Source organism: Theropithecus gelada, chromosome 2 (assembly GCF_003255815.1).
Source record: "Theropithecus gelada isolate Dixy chromosome 2, Tgel_1.0, whole genome shotgun sequence".
Classification (NCBI taxonomy): Eukaryota; Metazoa; Chordata; class Mammalia; order Primates; family Cercopithecidae; genus Theropithecus; species Theropithecus gelada.
The window spans coordinates 20392233-20411537 of NC_037669.1; the positions used below are offsets into that span (position 1 = coordinate 20392233).

A 19305-nucleotide genomic window follows, 5' to 3' on the forward strand; every position below is an offset into this window, starting at 1 on the left:
TTTTTTTTTTGAGACTGAGTCTGGCTCTGTCGCCCAGGCTGGAGTGCAGTGGCCGGGTCTCAGCTCACTGCAAGCTCCGCCTCCCAGGTTCACGCCATTCTCCTGCCTCAGCCTCCCGAGTAGCTGGGACCACAGGCGCCCGCCACTTCGCCCGGCTAGTTTTTTGTATTTTTTTAGTAGAGACGGGGTTTCACCGTGTTAGCCAGGATGGTCTCGATCTCCTGACCTCGTGATCCGCCCGTCTCGGCCTCCCAAAGTGCTGGGATTACAGGCTTGAGCCACCGTGCCCGGCCCTTCAGGTTATTTTCTATACTAACTAGGTCCTCCTAATTCCATGTGAGATCCATGTTTTCATAAACTTATTCCCTTCCTTTGGTTAGCTGTGAATATTATATTGTGCAATGTGAACCTCATGGGAAATTCCTATATATCAAATGTTGTTTCCCTTTTAGGAAGGAGTCCGGTTCTTTGTGGTGGATTGCCGTCCTGCAGAGCAATATAATGCTGGGCATTTAGCAACTGCTTTCCACTTAGATTCAGATCTGGTTAGTATAAATGCTGATTAATTATTCTTAAAGTAACTTTTTTTCCTTTAGTTCATAAATAAATGTATAGGTCCCAGACTGGGGAATTTTTTCTTTCTGTTTAAGAAGGCAGTCTCTGCCCTTACAAGAAAAGTGTTGCTGTCAGGTTTCCTTTTCACCCACATATGCTTTTGTGGTGTTTGTTTGTTTGTTTCGCTCTTGTTGCCCAGGCAGGAGTACAATGGTGCGATCTCGGCTCACTGCAACCTCTGCTTCCTGGGTTCAAGCTATTCTCCTGCCTCACCCTCCTGAGTACCTGGGATTACAGGCACCCACCACCACGCCTGGCTAATTTTTTGTATTTTTAGTAGAGAGGGGCTTTCGCCATGTTGGCCAGTCTGGTCTCAAACTCCTGACCTCAGGTGATCCCCCTACCTGAGCCTCCCAAAGTGTTGGGATTATAGGCGTGAGCCACTACGTCCGGCCCAGATACCCTTTTGGCATCATAAAGAGTAGCTGAAACAATGCTCACTATGGCTTACTATTGCTTACCATTGTTATGTCAGTAAATTCTGAATTTAGTTTGAGCTACATAGTAGAGCACTTAGCATAGTGCACTGCACGTACTAAGGACTCTTCGGATATCAGCTCTTACTGTAATTGAGTAAGAATTCTGTAGGCTTTATAGTATGAACCATTTTTAATCATGAGTATTTATACATATAATAAACTAATATTTAATAACGATAGTATCTGGCTTATAAGTACTTAGTTATTAAAACTACTATCCTAGGTCATTTAATTTGAAGAATGGTAAAGTAAATAATTGTCAGAGATGTATAGAGCCGTTGGTAAAATTGAGGCTAACGTCATTTAAGCCATTCTGGGATCATTAAAGCCTCAGGGATGGGGAACACAGGAGTGGGATGAGAAATCTCTTAGCTAAATATTAAGTCTACCTTTCCCCTTGCTAACTTGTCTTAAAAATTTAATGCTGAGACTGAAAGGGTGTGTGAAAGGGCCTAGGTAATATTGAGAGAAAACTAACATAAGAAATCAGAGTTTTGGATATTGTGAGAAAGGCCATCTTAGCTCATCCATATTCTATAGTTGAACTCTGTGCCCTTCTCTTCCCTTGATTCCTCTGTCGTTCCTATTTTAACAGTTTACTCAGGTGATTCATGAATACTTAAATTAATTTTTTTTTTTTTGAGACAGAGTTTCTACTCTGCCACTCAGGCTGGAGTGCAGTGGTGTGATCTTGGCTCACTGCAACCTCAGCCTCCCAGGTTCTGGCGATTCTCCGGCCTCAGCCTCCCGAGTAGCTGGGACTGCAGGTGTGTGCCACCACATCTGGCTAATTTTTTTGTTTCTAGTAGAGGAGGGGGTTCATGTTGGCCAGGCTGGCCGAACTCCCAGCTTCAAGTAATCTGCCCACCTCGGCCTCCCAAAGTGCAGGGATTACAGGCATGAGCCACCATGCCAGGCTTGAATTTTTAAAAAATTTTAAAGAATATTATCAACTTACTTAATCTTGCAGACTTTTAATATCTATTTACATATTTCTTGTTTTGCCACTTGATTTTTAACATAACAGTTTCTAAGAGATCTTTTGATATAAATACATTCTTTCTAATGATGCATAGTCCATGGTACATGTAGGTATACTATAATTTATTGCCTGATTGATGTATATGTGGGTTATTTTTTGTTTTCTTGTAATAATGCTGCAGTTATACATTTTGTACTTATGCAAATATTTCTGTAAAATAGATTCTTAAAATTAAAATTGTTTTGTTGAGGTGTGTGGATATATACATTTTACTAGAGACCACCATATTGCCCTTTAAAAAGGTGGAACCCAGCTACTCTGGAGGCTGGGTTAGGAGAATTGCTTGAACCTGGGAGGCAGAGGTTGCGGTGAGCTGAGATCGTGCCACTGCACTCCAGCCTGGGTAACTGAGGGAGATTCTGTCTCAAAAAAAAAAAAAAAGATGGAACCGGCCGAGCGTGGTGGCTCAAACCTGTAATCCCAGCACTTTGGGAGGCCAAGATGGGCAGATCACGAGGTCAGGAGATCGAGACCATCCTGGCTAACATGGTAAAACCCCGTGTCTACTAAAAAAATACAAAAAAACTAGCCCGGCGAGGTGGCGGGCGCCTGTAGTCCCAGCTACTCGGGAGGCTGAGGCAGGAGAATGGCGTGAACCCGGGAGGCGGAGCTTGTAGTGAGCTGAGATCCGGCCACTGCACTCCAGCCTGGGCGACAGTCCGTCCAAAAAAAAAAAAAGGTGAAACCTTCTTATGTTTCAGAACTGTAAATGAGAATGCCATTGGTATTATTGGACATTATCAGTCTTTTCTCATCTTACCAGAGTGATGAGTGAAAAATAGTTGTAATTACCAATGAGGTTGAACATTATTTTTTGTGAGTGTGCTGTTTATATTTGCTTTTGTTTTTTACAAATTGCTTTTCTATGTGGTCTGTCCATTTTTCTGTTTTTCACCATACTTTTTGTGTATCTCCATTAAAACAGTTTTTAAACATCTTTGTCGTCATTGTCGTACTTGTTTCCTTGAGGGTAAGAAATGAATATTTCATCTTTGTGTCTCCATTACCTGGAATAGTGCCGATAAACAAATGCCTTCTGTTATTTCTGACTATCCTCTAAGAAATACATGGCTTACCATCTAAGGGGAAACTGAAAAATAGAGCTTGTTTTGATCTATAGTTTTATACTCTTTCTGTCTTGATACCTAAGGACACAGTTGCTACTTGTTATGTAAGAAAAAACAGGAACAAAACAGGTTTTCTGTAGTAGAGAAGTATTTTCTTTGCGTCAATCTTTGTGTGAATGTTCAATTTTTGTTCTATTGTATTATAGATACATTTATAAATATTTCTCTTATCCCAGGGGTTTTATTTATAAGAGTCTTTTTTTCCCTTCATTTTCGTTGTGGCTCTTTAAATATTGGGGTTTTTCCTAAAAAATTTTCAAATTTACAAATATATGTGAAACACAGGCTTGTCAAGTTTTTAACTTTAAAAAAATTGTCTAGATGCTCCAGAATCCATCTGAGTTTGCACAGTCAGTAAAATCCTTGCTGGAAGCGCAGAAGCAATCCATTGAGTCTGGCTCCATAGCTGGTGGGGAGCACCTCTGTTTTATGGGCAGTGGCAGGGAGGAAGAAGACATGTATATGAACATGGTCCTGGCACACTTTTTACAGGTATGCTGACATAAATTATTTCAGTTTTGTTTGGTTAATGTTATCACGTTTACAAAATTTGCGTAGATAACTTTTTGCTTGTCAGATTTATCTGTATTTTTCTTGGTTTTGTGACTTGTTAAGGTCTTCTCCAGATTTTTCTCATATGCTTATATGATTTTTTTTTAATGTTTAACTCAAACCATCTGGAATTTATTTTGTGTAAGAAGTAAGGTAGTAATTAAAAATTTCTCCAAATAGCTTACAAATTGTACAATTTGAAATACCACCTTATTAATATACTGAGTTCCTCTATGCATCAAGATCTATTTCTGGATTATTATGTTACATTGATCTTTTATTGTTTTCTGTTTATTATTGTTTTTTTGAGCTGGAGTCTTCCTCTGTCGCCTAGGCTGCAGTGCAGTGCGTGATCTTGACTCACTGCAACCTCCACATCCCGGATTCAAACAATTCTCCTCCCTTCGCCTCTCGAGTAGCTGGACTACAGGCATGCGCCACCACGCTTGACTAGTTTTTGTATTTGTAGTAGAGACGGGGTTTCACTATGTTGGCCAGGCTGGTCTCGAACTCCTGACCTCAAGTGATCCGCCCTCCTCGGCCTCCTAGAGTGCTGGAATTACAGGCGTGAGCCACCGTGCCTGGCCTATTATGTTACATTGATCTTTATGTGTATTTATGTCCTAGTACTTTTTACAGTAGCTATATAATTCATCTTAATATCTTCATTTGAAACTGAATAAATGCATATACACATTCATTCACAACACCTAGCCATCTTTCCTTTTTGTGTTTAAATATCGTCTTCAACACAACTAATTTGAATTAATGATTTTATGCAACCTGCTTCTCTGCTTTTTTAAAAATGTCGCTCAGTGATGGCTTGTTTTGTATTAAAATAGTTACTTACTAGGTATTCTTTAGCAGTTTATGTGTTGAAGTCCTTACTTTGTATGGTCCTGAGCTATGGAATCAGCAAGATGGTAGGCCTGGTAATACACAAGCCACTCAATTTGGGTTCATTTCTATTTATGTTGTATTTTACTGAGAATCTGGTTTGAAAAAATTAAAGACGAAATCCTTGAAAAGCAAAATCAGAGAAGGAAGAGGATATTTGGGAGAGGGATTGTAGGATAATTTTAAATTATATTAAAGGAAAGAGTTTAGAAGCATAGGAAATAAAAATAAGGAACCAAACTCGTTTCACTCATAAATTTAACTGGTCTATTCTAAAAATGCTTCAGGCCAGGCAGGGTGGCTCACACCTATAATCCCAATACTTTGGTAGACTGAGATGGGAGGATCACTTGAGCCCAGGAGTTCAAGACCACCCTGGGCAACATAATGAGACCCTGTCTCTACAAAAAATAAAAATATTAACTGCGTGTGGATGTGTTCATCTGTAGTCCCAGCTGCTTGGGAGGCTGAGGCAGGATAATTGCATGAGCTGGGAGATTGAGGCTGCAGTGAGCCGTATTCATGCCACTGTACTCCATCCAGCCTGGGTGACAGAGCGAGACCCTATCCTCAAAAACAAAATAAAATAAAAACGCTTTAGTGTAAACTATACTGTATATTGTGAGGGCTGTCATAGGGCAAGAGTTTGGAATATTGTGAACTTTTTAAAATTATTCAAGTTCTTTGTGTGGTTTTATAAATTTTTTCCCCAATTTTTATTATGGAAAATTTCAAGGAAATGGAAAAGTAGGGAGAACTGAATGCCATAAACTCATTATAAAGACATAACCACATCATTATCATACTTTATTAAAAAAAAATTTAGTGTTCAAGTTTCCCTGATTTTCCTAAGATCTAAAACAAGACGTTGACATTTGGTTGATGTCTTTTAAGTTTCTTTTAGTTTATAGGTTCCTTTTTTAAATTGTTTTCCTTGCATATTTTTGTTGGGAAAAGCAGTTAATTTGTGTTATAGAGTTCCCCACATTCTGGATTTTGCTGATTACATTCACATGGTGTCGTTTATCATGTTCTGTCCCTGGTATTTCCTGTAAGCCAGTAGTCTAAATCTAGAGATGTTCACACTTCTTTGTTTAGGAGAAGGAGGTCCTGAGGGGGTGATGCCTGCCTCTTTTAGATGGTAAATACTATTTAGATATCTTTTTAGTGTTCCTCTTTTTTATTGTTGTTTTTATTACTTAGATCCATTATGTTTTTAGTAGTTTGCAAAATGGTAACATTCCCTTATTTCTTCATAATTAGCCATAATGTTTCTTTTTATATTATCTTTTAATAGAGGACCCAAATATTTTGAAAGCTTTTAAAAATCACTCTGATTACATCCTAAAATACTGTTTAATTTTGGTTTGAACATTGCACTATTGAAACAATAATACAAGTAAAATCAAGACTTGTTAATAGCCTTGAAGTTGTCCCCTTCTTCCCACCCAAGCACCAGACCCTTACAATATGTAAGGTAAATGGATATACCTCTCTGTGCCAAAGTCCAAAATGTCAAGGAAATAAGAAAGCTCAGAAATTTAATATATAACTTGATATTGTATTTATCAGTGTTTTAGAACTAGCTGAAGTTTTAATTAAGTCGCATTTTTGGAAGAATTTAAATTTTCTTTTCCATTACAGAAAAACAAAGAATATGTGAGTATTGCCAGTGGAGGATTTATGGGTAAGATTTTAATTTATTAGTTTTTTTCCTCTGTGTTTCAGAAGAAATTGTATTGATTATCAATAGAGCTGATCTGGAGTGATCACATTAGTTAATGGGTAGACTCTCTTCATTCATTCAATGTTTTCAGAAAAGGCAAGGCCAGGAGGACTTACAGATAATAGACAAACGTCATAGGCAGTTGAAATGAGTGACTATTTGATGTAAGACTATTTTAATAGATTTGTTTCCAAAAAATATTTTTGTAAAGATGAATGAAAAACTGTCCATATGATTGCCTCTGTGGAGAAGGAGGATTAAATGATGGGACGGGGAAGGAAGAATTCAAGGAATACTTTTGATAGTATACCTTTTGGACTCTTTAGGTGTTTTATTATTTTATTTTTGAACTACTTGAAGGTATTCTCTGTTTAAAAAATGTTAGCTGAGTGGAACAAAATAATCTGATGTTTTCAGAACTGCAGACTAATATTTGATAATCTAGGAAAGTAAAATAATTGGCAAGATCTCTGCAGGCAAGTATTGAGAATTTTACTTTGCAGGCAGAGTAATAAGATTTTAAAAGAGCCTGTCTTACATTAGAAAAAGAGATTACAAAAATACTGAGCTGTAAATGCTGGGGAAAATTAATGATCAAATCAAATCAATATATAAGAATCACATGCTAACCAATTGTGCAACTGAAGCTCCAAAAATCAAATCAGTATATGTTGAGAGTAATGGAATCTTAGGCTTTAATCGTGGGAGTTAGGCTGTAACTTAGGATTTTTGGAACATTAGGATGTATTTCCTCTTGGTCTTTGTTGATATTAACAAGGATTATGATTATCTTCTATATATCATGACCTGATAACTAACGACTTTTGAGGTTCATACCCAGAGTGATGTACAAAAAGGGTTATTTTAATAAGTAGTGTTAAACATGTATTGGCCCTAGGCTCAGTGTTATTTATTAGGAATCCTGGTAATGATATAAAACTTGATTATGAAGCTTGTAATTCTCAAAAGTGTCTGAAAAGCATTTTTTTTATAGTATAGCCCAGATTTTGGAAATGTTTTTAAAACCATGGATTATTTATTCACCAAGAATAATATCTCTTTCTGTAACTGTTAATGCCTAACAATGCTTCTTTATTATGGGAGAGATTGATGTCTCCTTATGGTATAACAAAAGTCACAATCGGTTTTCTGTTAATCCTTTATGTCATAAAAATGTTGCAGAAATTATCTGTTAATACTTGAAAGATTTCCTTCCAAAGAAGAAAACATAAAGCCTATACAGTTATCATCACCTTTGGCGTCACTTAAGAAATGTTGTCCGTGTACAGAGGGTTTTAGAAGGAAGAAGAGGAAGGTTTGCTCTAGCTTGGAGGCCTTTTCTCCATCACAGACGTGCAGAAAGAAATACCTGTGATTATTTCCTTCGGTCCTTTTTTCTCAGCTGTGACATGTTTATTATATTTCGTTGGTAATGAATTTTTCCAAAGAGGGTTGATATTTTAGGTTTTGTTGTTGTCGTTGTTTTTAATTTATCTTAAGCACTGCAGCAGCACCTGGCAGACATTAATGTGGATGGACCAGAAAATGGATATGGCCATTGGATTGCTAGTACCTCAGGCTCAAGGAGCAGTATCAATTCTGTTGATGTAAGTGTATGTAGAGAGTACGTTACTGGATTTGGATAAGTTCCCAGAAAAGGTGATTAACTACTAAACCCCCACCATAACAGAAATGGAGTCAAAACATTTTAAACACATGCCATGAAGAGTCATAGTTTTGTGAGATTAATGAAATGATACAGCAAGCCTTTATTGTGAGATTAATGACATGATACAGCAAGCCTTCACAGCTAAACTAGGTGGGAGCTCTTGAAGTTCAGCTGCTGAATTCAAATTTCTCCCTGTCCATCTGTAGTTTGGTATCACGTAGTGACAGTTTTATGCTCTAGCTTAAATATCGATGGGGACAAATCTGGGTCCTATAAATAGCTGGGACTCTTAAGCAAGCTGATTCCAGGCATCTCCCAGTTAGTTTTTGCCAGAATACTAGGGCTCATAATCATCTCGTGCACATTGTATCTGTACCCATCCCCATCACAGACTTAAGTGATGTGAACTTGAGTCTATCCACATTGGAGAATTGGTCAGGCAGAGGAAGACAAGAACCAGTTGCCAATCCTATTTGATTTTTAGTTATTGAGATGTGTGTTACTACCCGGTTTTGCTACAGTGGATAAATCTGTTTTTCTGTTCTACTTTGGAAATATTTGGGTAATAGGTCTTTTGTGCTTTTCCAGTACTTCAGTATTTCATGTTAGTTGAATTAGATGTCATTAAATTATTTTCATAAATAATGGTCCTCATCTACCTAGTGATTATTTTTTAAAACAGAAATAGAAGGGAAACTGCAGTACAAGGGCATGGTTAGTAGCTTGGGCCTACAGGTCTGACATACCTGGGTTCAGATTTCATCTACCACTCACTTTCTTCATGATCTCCAGCAAGGTCTTTGAGCTGTGATTTCTCCACCTGTGCAATAGAAATGTTAACAACATAACTTTCTTCCTAAGGATAACTTGAGGATTAACTGTGGAAGTAAATGGAAAGTATAGTACCTGTCACCAAATGTTTAATAGTAGTTATTATGAAATTGTAACTCACTACCTGTGTTAGTTGAGGTTTATCTTCGGCCATGCAAATCGAAATCAGATTATTTTCACATCAGCAGATAAGGCTTGCCTGAGAATCTTATTTTTAACTTGATACTCTTATTTTTAACTTGATGCTCTTTGTGTGAAATCACCATTTACTTAGTAAATGTTTGCTATTTTCTTTTTTTTTTTTTTTTTTTATTTTTTTTTTTTTTGAGACGGAGTCTCGCTCTGTCGCCCGGGCTGGAGTGCAGTGGCCGGATCTCAGCTCACTGCAAGCTCCGCCTCCCGGGTTCACGCCATTCTCCGGCCTCAGCCTCCTGAGTAGCTGGGACTACAGACGCCCGCCACCTCGCCCGGCTAGTTTTTTGTATTTCTTAATAGAGACGGGGTTTCACCATGTTAGCCAGGATGGTCTCGATCTCCTGACCTCGTGATCCGCCCGTCTCGGCCTCCCAAAGTGCTGGGATTACAGGCTTGAGCCACCGCGCCCGGCCATGTTTGCTATTTTCACTTACAAATAACTAAATGGTATTTCATTGTCTGGGTATATTATAATTTATTCAGTTCTCTATTATTCAATATTTACATTGTTTCCAGTTTTTTTCTGTTACAGTTTAATTTTTGTAGTCATAAATTTGCATATGCCATGATTATTTAGTCCTGGAAGTGGAATAACTTGATTAAAATGTTACCAAAGTCCTTAGACTTCTGCATTATTATCAAATGGCTCTCCAAAAAACATTCTAATTTATATTCCTGTTCACATCACTGGATAGTTTTTCTGTTGAAGCTTTTATATTCAGATTTGAAAAACGCTGACTGAGGCTATTTTAGAAATTATCTTAAAACGCATTCTTTTCCAAGTACCAAAGAAGTTTTGCAGTTTAATTTGGCTTTGAATTTAGATACAGAAATAGAAACATAGTTTTTTTTGTGTTGTTAATGACATTTCTTCTAAAAATAAAAGTAACAGATGTTCATTGTAGCATCATATATAAATAAGAAAAGTATAAAGAAAACAAAATCACCTGTAGCTGTTCCAGAGATAATTTTGCCATTCATATTTTAAAGTATTTTCATCAAACACTTTTTAGTGAATGTGTTTCTTTATTTTAAAAGTAGTGATCATAGCAAACTAGAATTTTATTTTCTGCTTTTTCACTAAACATATGAGCATTTTCTAGCATTTTAAAATGCTATTTAAAAATAGTATGAGTTTGTAATGGCTGTGTAATTTTCCATCAAATAGTATCCAAATTTCTGGGCACTTCCTTCCCATTAATTCTAAAGAGGAATTAATTGGCAAAAAAGAGGATCACTTTTAAATGTTTGACACCCATCACTGAATTTCCTTCTAGGAAGGTATATGTGAGCAATCCCATGAAACAATTTAAGAATTATACTCACAGCTATGCACAGTGGCTCATGCTTGTAATCCCAGCACTATGGGAGCCCGAGACAGGTGAATCACCTTAGGTCAGGAGTTCAAAAATTAGCCAGGTGTGGTGGCAGGTGCCTGTAATCCCAGCTACTCGGGAGGCTGAGGTTACAGTGAGCCGAGATCGTGCCACTCTTCAGCTTGGGTGACAGAGCAAGACACTGTCTCAAAACAACAACAAAAAACAAACAAAAAAGAATTATACTTGCATCTCTTACATTTGGTACATCAGGATAACTTTTCTTCAGAAAATAAAGGCCTCAGTGGCAGTGTCTTTAAAAAGCAAGCATTTACAAGGGATAAATATTTAAAAGTTTAGCTACATGGATAGTAGTTTGATTATACTTTTGCTTTATTTTTGTAGACTAGTCTAAGAAAGGTTAATAGTTTTAACTATTTCCTATTGAATAAATAAGGTAATTTCAGACTCCACACACATATGTGCAAATAGTAGTTTGATCATACTTTTGCTTATTTTTGTAAACTAGTCTGAGATAAGAAAGGTCAGTAGTTTTAACTATTTCTTTTGTAATAAAGAAGGTAATGTCAGACTCCACACACATATATGTGCAAGTATATCCTAATTTTTTATTCCACCTTCTATTTTTCTTTTTCTCTCTCTTTTTTTTTTTTTTTTTTTTGACACGGAGTCTCACTTTATCGCTCAGACTGGAGTGCAGTGGCACAATCTCGGCTCACTGCAACCTGCACCTCGCAGGTTCAAGCAGTTGTCTGCCACAGCCTCCCAAGTAGCTGGGATTACAAGTGCCCATCACCATGCCCGGCTAATTTTTGTATTTTTAGTAGAGATGGGGTTTCACCATTTTGGCCAGGCTGGTCTTGAGCTCCTGACCTCGTGATCACCCGCCTCGGCCTCCCAAAGTGCTGGGATTACAGGCGTGAGCCACCGCGCCCAGCCTCTACCTTCTATTCTTAAAATGATTTCACCTAATGAATTAGTTTGCAGCTGCCGCAACAAAATATCGTACCACAGACTGGTGGCTCGACCAATGTAAATTTATTGTCTTACTGTCCTGGAGACTAAAAGTCGAAGATCAAAGTATTGGCAGGTTTAGTTTATCCTGAGGCCTCTCTCCTTGGCCTGTAGATGGCTGCCTTGCCCTCTGTGTCCTCACATGGCTTCTTCTCAGTTTTCATATGCTCTTGTCTTTGTCTCTTATAAGGACACCAGTCAGACTGGATTAGAGACCACCTATAAAGACCTCATTTAACCTTAATTATGCCTGTAGAGGCCCTGTCTCCAAATACAGTCACGTTCTGAGATATACTGGGAGTTAGGACTTCAACATATGAATTTGGTGGGATTGCAATTCAGTCTATAGCATGTAGATAATGGTTAGCAGTAGTATGTCTTCTAGTCATTTAGAGAGCAGTTAATCCATCTGTCTTCTTTTTTTAGGGTGAATCTCCTAATGGCTCAAATGATAGAGGAATGAAATCACTAGTAAATAAAATGACCGTGGCTTTGAAGACAAAATCCGTTAATGTCAAGGAAAAAGTTATCAGTTTTATAGAGAATACATCAACTCCTGTGGATCGGTGAGTTGTTTATATAGTATGAGTTTATGATGAATAATTAAAACTAAAGAAATAATGTCTTACAGTAAGTAAATGTTAGTTGAATTGAATGTGTTCCAGAAAAGGATTATAAAGTACATTTGCTATTAGATGATTTCATCGTTTTCATTAGAATTGCAGGAATGTGCTTTATAGCCATAATTATTCTCTCTTACTACTCAGAGATGCAAATAATGTATCTGTCACATCATGCCATTCACTAAAAATAATTTATGTCCCAGTATGTATTACTTTTCATATAGTAGCTGCTTCCCAAATGTCAAATGGATGGAGAATCATCTGCTGAATTCAGTGATCTCATAGTAAGAACTTCTTCCTCTGCTCCAAGAATTTAAAACCTAGAAAATCTGGTCATGCTAAATATAGCAGAAACCCACCTTCTGATGTTTAAGATCAGACCTTCATAGAATTTCGTTTACAAAACCCCATTTCCTTGTAAATTACAAATGAGGGACGTGGTTAACAACTGATAAACAAGTTTAAAAATCTGTTTTATGTATCTTGTTTCTTATTGTAACTGAGGATACATATTTTTCTCCATGTATGAGTCTGTTTGATCCTTCCTGTTCCTAGAGTTCAAAGCTAGTCTTATAATTGCAACACAGAATTTGTTTTTAAGGAAGCCTTATATTGGAAATGTATTATAATATTTGGTTTCACTTTCATGTCTTGCAGTATCCTGGGAAAACTGACGTATTTTACTTTAAGAACTGAATGTCAGGGCTTTGTTGTCTGTCCCTTTATTAAGTATAGTGTATATGCATACAAAAGTACATTTTTTTGCATTTAGTTAATAGGTGAGAAGGTAATAGATTATTTTCATTGATCAAAAAAATTGTACCTTATCCAAAATGGTCAACTGATAATTACCAAGGTGTTTTATCAAGCCTGAAAGACTTGTTTATGCAGTAAAGTTATGTCTGTTCTCAAAAGCTAACCCTTTTACCTTTTGTTGGTGCTTCTAGGTTGGAGGACTGTTATTGCTACATTTTGTAGCATGAACATTTGCAATTTTATTTTAAAATTTATTTGTTTTATTTTAAAATGGACTGGTGATAACTAAGTCAAAAAGACTGCTGCCTTGATTTACTTGTAATTGGCTTTTCTTTGTTTTTCTTTGTACTTGGGATGATGGAAACATCTTTATAATGTACACTTTGGGTGAGAAAAACTGACTAAACTGTACCATATTTTTTGTTTTAAAGCTGTTGCATTTTTTTATAATCATTTTGTTCTGTCCTCTGCCTTGATTTGCTATAGAATGTCTTTCAATCTTCCTTGGCCAGACAGATCATGTACAGAGCGGTAAGCCAATGAGTAGAGCATTTTTCTTGAACCATCCTTTTCCTTTAATATGCCTCATGCCATCTATAAGCTTTATGCTGTCTTGGCTCAAATTTCATGCAGCTATTTCAAATGCTAAACTTTTCTCATTCTGCTTTTAGGAGTGTGTCATATTGTTTGATATACTTTTCTTTTGTTTTTTGCTTGATCATTTTAATTTCTTTTCCTGCATGCTTGTTTGTATCACGCATTCCACGGATGAAAATTAAGTTTGTTCAAAACCTGCAGTTTTTATTCTGAGACAGGGAAAGGTGAAACAAAGAAAGCATGTGTGTGGTCACGAGTTGGCAGGTTATTTGCTTTGGTGCTCATTTGCTTCTATCTCCTGCCTAGCAGCAGAGAAAATTATAGCACCTAAAAATAGGCACCATTCATGGTTCAAAATTTTTGTTAATTAATGTACATTATGTAATTTTATATTTTTAGATTTTTCTTAAGATGTATGTATTTAGGTTGAGTTAGCATATATAAATCTAAGGAACTACAGTTCTAGGGTTCTGCCTTTGGTTTTTGTTGAAAAAACAATTACTTTTTTTTCTAGGTGGTGGATTACTTTAATGTATAATTTGTCACTTCTCTAGCCCAAATAAAATGAGGTGTTTCTCATTAAAAGACAAAATAAGTTTAAGGTTTAAAAATCTACTGGATCTTCAATTAGGATAACAAAAGAACTTTACTAACTTAACTCTGTGTGACTTTTCAGTTCTTATACTCACAGAATTTTTCAGCAATTTAATTTAGAATATCAATTACAGCAACACCTACAAACATTTAAAAAGAAATTCTGTAAATCCTAAGTGGGCCAGAAAAAAAAAAAAAAAGAAATTCTAGTCATATTTTGAATGTAAGTTAAGCTTTGGAATAATGGAATGGAATTTGTCTCAGGTCACTTCAGTATTCTCAGTGACTTGAAGTAGCATTTTAAAAAATAATACTTCATTCTCTAAGACTATACTTTTGGCCGGGCGTGGTGGCTCACGCCTGTAATCCCAGCACTTGGGAGGCTGAGGCGGGCAGATCACGAGGTGAGGAGATCAAGACCATCCTGGCTTACACGGTGAAACCCTGGCTTACACGGTGAAACCCCCATCTCTACTAAAAAAAAATAAATAAATACAAAAAAATTAGCTGGGCATGGTGGCGGGCACCTGTAATCTGAGCTCCTCAGGAGGCTGAAGCAGGAGAATGGGGTGAACCCAGGAGGCGGAGCTTTAAGTGAGCCAAGATCGTGCCACTGCACTCCAGCCTGGGCGACAGAGGAGACTCCGTCTCAATAATAGTAATAAGAACAATAATAATAATAATAATACTTCACTCTCTAATAACTTATGTTCTAAGAGTTTTGATTTATTGTGACTATTCCTACACAATGCCAATTACAGGACTTCTGCTAATAATTTTACCTAGCACTACTTTAAAGGAAATTGCTCCTTTTAAAATTATAATCTATTTGTGAATCATCCTTTCCATTTTATTCTGTTATAGGACCATTGAATTAGTCTAATTTTTTAACTCCCAAGTTCCCAAATTATTAATTTTTGTAACTTAAATCATCTCTGATCCACAGTTAGATGTATTTGTTTAGAAAAGAGAATCTCATGAGAAGTTAGAATGAAATAGGTTTCTTTCTAAGCTCAGTAAATTAAAGCCTACTCAAACCATACTAGAGATGTTTCTATTATTACCATGGCAAAAAAGTATAGATATTATGCTTTAAAAAAATAGTCCAGCTGTTGAATTTTATTCATTTTTAGCCAGTCTTTCCAGAAATGTCTCAATAATTCTTAGCATTCATGGTTATAAAGACTTTGCATTGTATTATAAATCTTGATCAACAATTAATAATTTGGTTTTTAGGATTGTCTCTTTACTCATACTTTCTGGTTACTTGGTTATCTAGTTATAGCAAATGCTTATTTGCTGTAAACATTTATCTTTGTTACTTTCTATGTTATAGCAGTTTAATTGTGCTTTAATATTAGAGAATTCATAATCTAATCTATCTAAAATTTTACAATCTAGATGGCATCAAAACATTTTTAGATAAAGCTCATACCTCTTTCTTTTGTAAGAAAGCTGAATCTGAGTTTCAAAGTCATCCAAATTATATCATTTTCTATCTCTCTCTCATGAGCATAGTTTGGTAATTTATAGGACAGTTTTACATTAGATATATTTTAACATAAAACCAAATGATTATGTCACTTTTTGTTTAACCAGACTTTAAGCCTATGTATTGATTAACCTAACTTGTAATTTCCAATGAATATTTGTTATACACTAAACTCTCATTATGTTGAGGAATGTTATTTTGGAAGAAGTAAATCAACAGAATTAGACTACAAAAAAATGTTTATTGATGATGTATATTTAAAATTATTTAAAGTATGGATTTGATCTCTTATCTTCTGGGAAAATTGAATTCTAAACCTAAGTAAAGGCCAAGTGTGGTGGTTCACACCTGTAATCTCAGCACTGGGAGGCTGAGGTGAGAGGATCACGGGTGCAAGAGTTCAGACCAGTCGGCAGCATAGCAAGATCCTGTCTCTGAAAAAATAAAAAAATTAGGTGTGTGGTCCTGCACCCCTGTGGTCCCAGCTGCATGGGAGACTGAGGCAGAAAGATTGCTTGAGCCCAAGAATTCGAGGCTGCAGTGAGCTAAGATTGTGCCACTGTACTCCGGCCTGGGTGACAGAGCAAGACCCTGGCTCTAACATAATAATAATAATAATAATAATAATAATAACTAAAGGCATGTAACTTGATTTTTTTTCTCACATTGGAATATCTCTTGAAAATAGAAGATTCTGAGTGTTTTCATACATTACATGCACACACCCCAAAAAGCTAGAGTCTTCCTTTGTAGTAGGTAATTTTAGCTGATCCTTATCCAAAAGTAAAACAATGCTTTTCCCCTCAGAAACACATGTCGTATTTTGTTGACACATTTTAATTTTACCTCTTAGTTTATTTGGGATTACCTGAAAATTAATAAGGTATTAATTTTTATGTTAAAAAGAGAGGTCACACTTCCTGTAGACCTAATCAAGCTTGAGTTTACATGCTTCTGCCTTTTGAAAAAGAGGCAGATTCTTTTTTTTGCCTTGAGGTGGAGTTTCACTCTTGTTGCCCAGGTTTGAGTGCAATGGCGCGATCTCGGCTCACCACAACCTCCGCCTCCCAGGTTCAATCGGTTCTCCTGCCTCAGCCTCCCAAGCAGCTGGAATTACAGGCATGTACCACCATGCCCAGCTAATTTTGTATTTTTAGTAGAGATGGAGTTTCTCCATGTTGGTCAGACTAGTCTTGAACTTCCGACCTCAGGTGATCCACCCTCCTCGGCCTTCCAAAGTCTTAGGATTACAGGAGTGAGCCACCGCGCCCGGCGGAGGCAGATTCATTTTTATGGCTTATATTTGCACAACAAAAGTAGAATATTCATTTCTATTGAAACAAAAGTAACAGTAATAAAAAAATGGGAAGATAACCCTTAAGACACTTGCACTTATATGAGAAACCTTAACCACTCATGTTGGAATTTGAATATTTGGTGTCAGTAACTTATTTTACCTAACAGACATGAAGGTAGTACCAGGCGTTGTCCTAATAGTTTTACAATAAAATTAACCGATTTAGTTCTCACGATAACCCTGACAGGTAGATATTGTTAGCACTATTTTACAGAGGAGGAATCAGAAGCACAGAAGTCTAAATAACTTGCACAAGGCCAAACAGATCTAAACATTAGTTTTAATATGGATATTAAAATTGTTTAAAATTTAATTTTTACATATTTAAGAGCATTCAGTCTACCAAGGCCTTATGCCACTTTTGCTAACATAATTTCTTTATCTTCTTTTAATTTCCTTAACATAGCTCTCCTAAAACTATGGCTAGTGCACAGGGTTTTGTGGGGGATAAGGAATATTTACATTTTGTGTGAATATTCAAATGATGCTTGGTAAAAATCTTTGAAAACTTCTTAAATGATTATTTCTTCCCTAAAATTCTTTGAATATAGGCATGTGAGCAGCAGTGACAGAGTGGGCAAGCCTTACCGTGGTGTAAAGCCTGTTTTCAGCATTGGGGATGAAGAAGAATACGACACAGGTGTAGTAATACACTTAGCTACAGATGGCTTTGCTCAGTCATCAGGAGTGATTACAGCAGTCATTCTGGGAATAGCCAATCAACTGCTTTTTTAAACAACTGAGATTCTGTAGAAATAATTGGAGAATCTGTGGCTTTCTATTAAGAGTTTGGTTTTAGACACCTTGAATTGTACCTATTAGAAATCCAAGCAGAAATGTTAAGTAGAGGCAATTGATTATAGGTGCCTTCAGCTGAGGAGAGAGGTCTAAACTGATGATAATTTGAGGGCTATCAGTGTAGAAATATTTAAATCCAAGTGATGGGATTGAAATTCCTTTGATCAATCACCTAGGAGATTGAGAGTTGTGGGACTAAAGCACTGAAAATTACAAAATTGGGACATCTGAAGTTTTTTGAAACTGGAGGCAATATCCTAAAGGGCCACAAGATGGTGACATTGTGTCAGGGAAGGTTGTCTTCTCTGTGGTTATGTTTTTAAAAAATAATTTAGACCAGGCTCGGTGGCTCACGCCTGTAATCCCAGTACTTTGGGAGGCTGAGGCAGGCAGATCACTTGAGGTCAGGAGTTCAAGACCAACCTGACCAACATGGTGAAACCCTTTCTCTACTAAAAGTACAAAAATTAGCTGGACGTGGTGGTGCATGCCCGTAATCCCAGCTGATTGGGTGGCTGAGGCAAGAGAATCGCTTGAACCCAGGAGGTGGAGGTTGCAGTGAGCCAAGATCATGCTACTGCATTCCAGCCTGAGCGACACAGCGAGACTATCTCAAAAAAAAAAAGAAAAAAATTTAGTCTTTGGTTTATAATTCTACAGCCCAGTTCATCCTAATTGAGCAATCATAACTAATATTGGTTAATATGTGTTAGGTAAGCAGTCATAACTAATTTTGGTTAATATGTGTATTGAGTTAGGGAAAAAATGTATAAATGTGCAGAATGAGGAAAAAAAGACTCCCAAATCTCACCTTGCTTTTTCCAGTTAGTAAAACTTGTTGCATATTTCCCATTTCAGCTCGTGTATCTCCTCATTCTCCTTCTATCATATAAACATACCGTACTTTATTTAGTCCGTCTTCCAGTTGACACTGGTGGTTTCCCAGGGTTTTTGTTTGTTTCAAATGGCAATGGATCTTTATATAAAGATATATATGCAGATTAGCTTTTGATGAAAGTATATTCAGAGGGTAAATTCTTAGCAGTCAGATTGCTAGGTTATGGGGAATCACATGTGACATTTTAATAGATACATGAAATCACTTTCCAGAAAACTTGCACAGAGGTAAATGTGATATTTCTAATTGTTTCCTTTTCTTCTTTTTTCCCCTCTCTATTGCCATCTTCTTTCTGTTATCTGTCTCTCCCTGAATATCTCAACTTCTTCCATTAACAAAGGGGAGAGGGAAATGGATGAATAAATTGTGGCATATTTACATTTATCATGTATCTACATACACATATTTATAATATGGAAAATTGGACCATAATGAAAGTGAGAAAATGAACTATGTGTATCAGTATGTATGAATTTCAGATGTTGGGAGTAGGGTAGCAGTTGCGGAAGAATGCAGTTGAGTAGTCTACTTTTTATATACATTTGGTTTGTCGAATACTACTGTATATTATTTAGGGATATGCATACATGTTATGGGATTTGCATATGTGCATACATGTTAAAGCATGTATACTACTACTGTATGTATAATACTACTGTATATTATTTAGGGATATGCATACATGCATACATGTTAAAGCAAAGAC

At 36.5% G+C, this 19305-nt stretch overlaps 1 protein-coding gene across 3 annotated transcripts in view; it reads left to right on the forward strand.

The window, feature by feature from the left end:
* The window catches only part of TBC1D23 (TBC1 domain family member 23), a 93766-nt gene that overhangs the window by 38175 nt on the left and 36286 nt on the right, over window positions 1-19305 (forward strand). For 2 of the 3 annotated variants that reach the window (XM_025375630.1, XM_025375631.1), the window contains exons 10-16: window positions 453-545; window positions 3585-3755; window positions 6357-6399; window positions 7939-8045; window positions 11911-12050; window positions 13350-13394; window positions 17455-17543. In XM_025375630.1, the coding sequence (XP_025231415.1) occupies window positions 453-545; window positions 3585-3755; window positions 6357-6399; window positions 7939-8045; window positions 11911-12050; window positions 13350-13394; window positions 17455-17543 (688 nt within the window). The remainder of the gene's footprint in view (window positions 1-452; window positions 546-3584; window positions 3756-6356; window positions 6400-7938; window positions 8046-11910; window positions 12051-13349; window positions 13395-17454; window positions 17544-19305) is intronic. The other variant, XM_025375632.1, reaches the window with a different exon arrangement.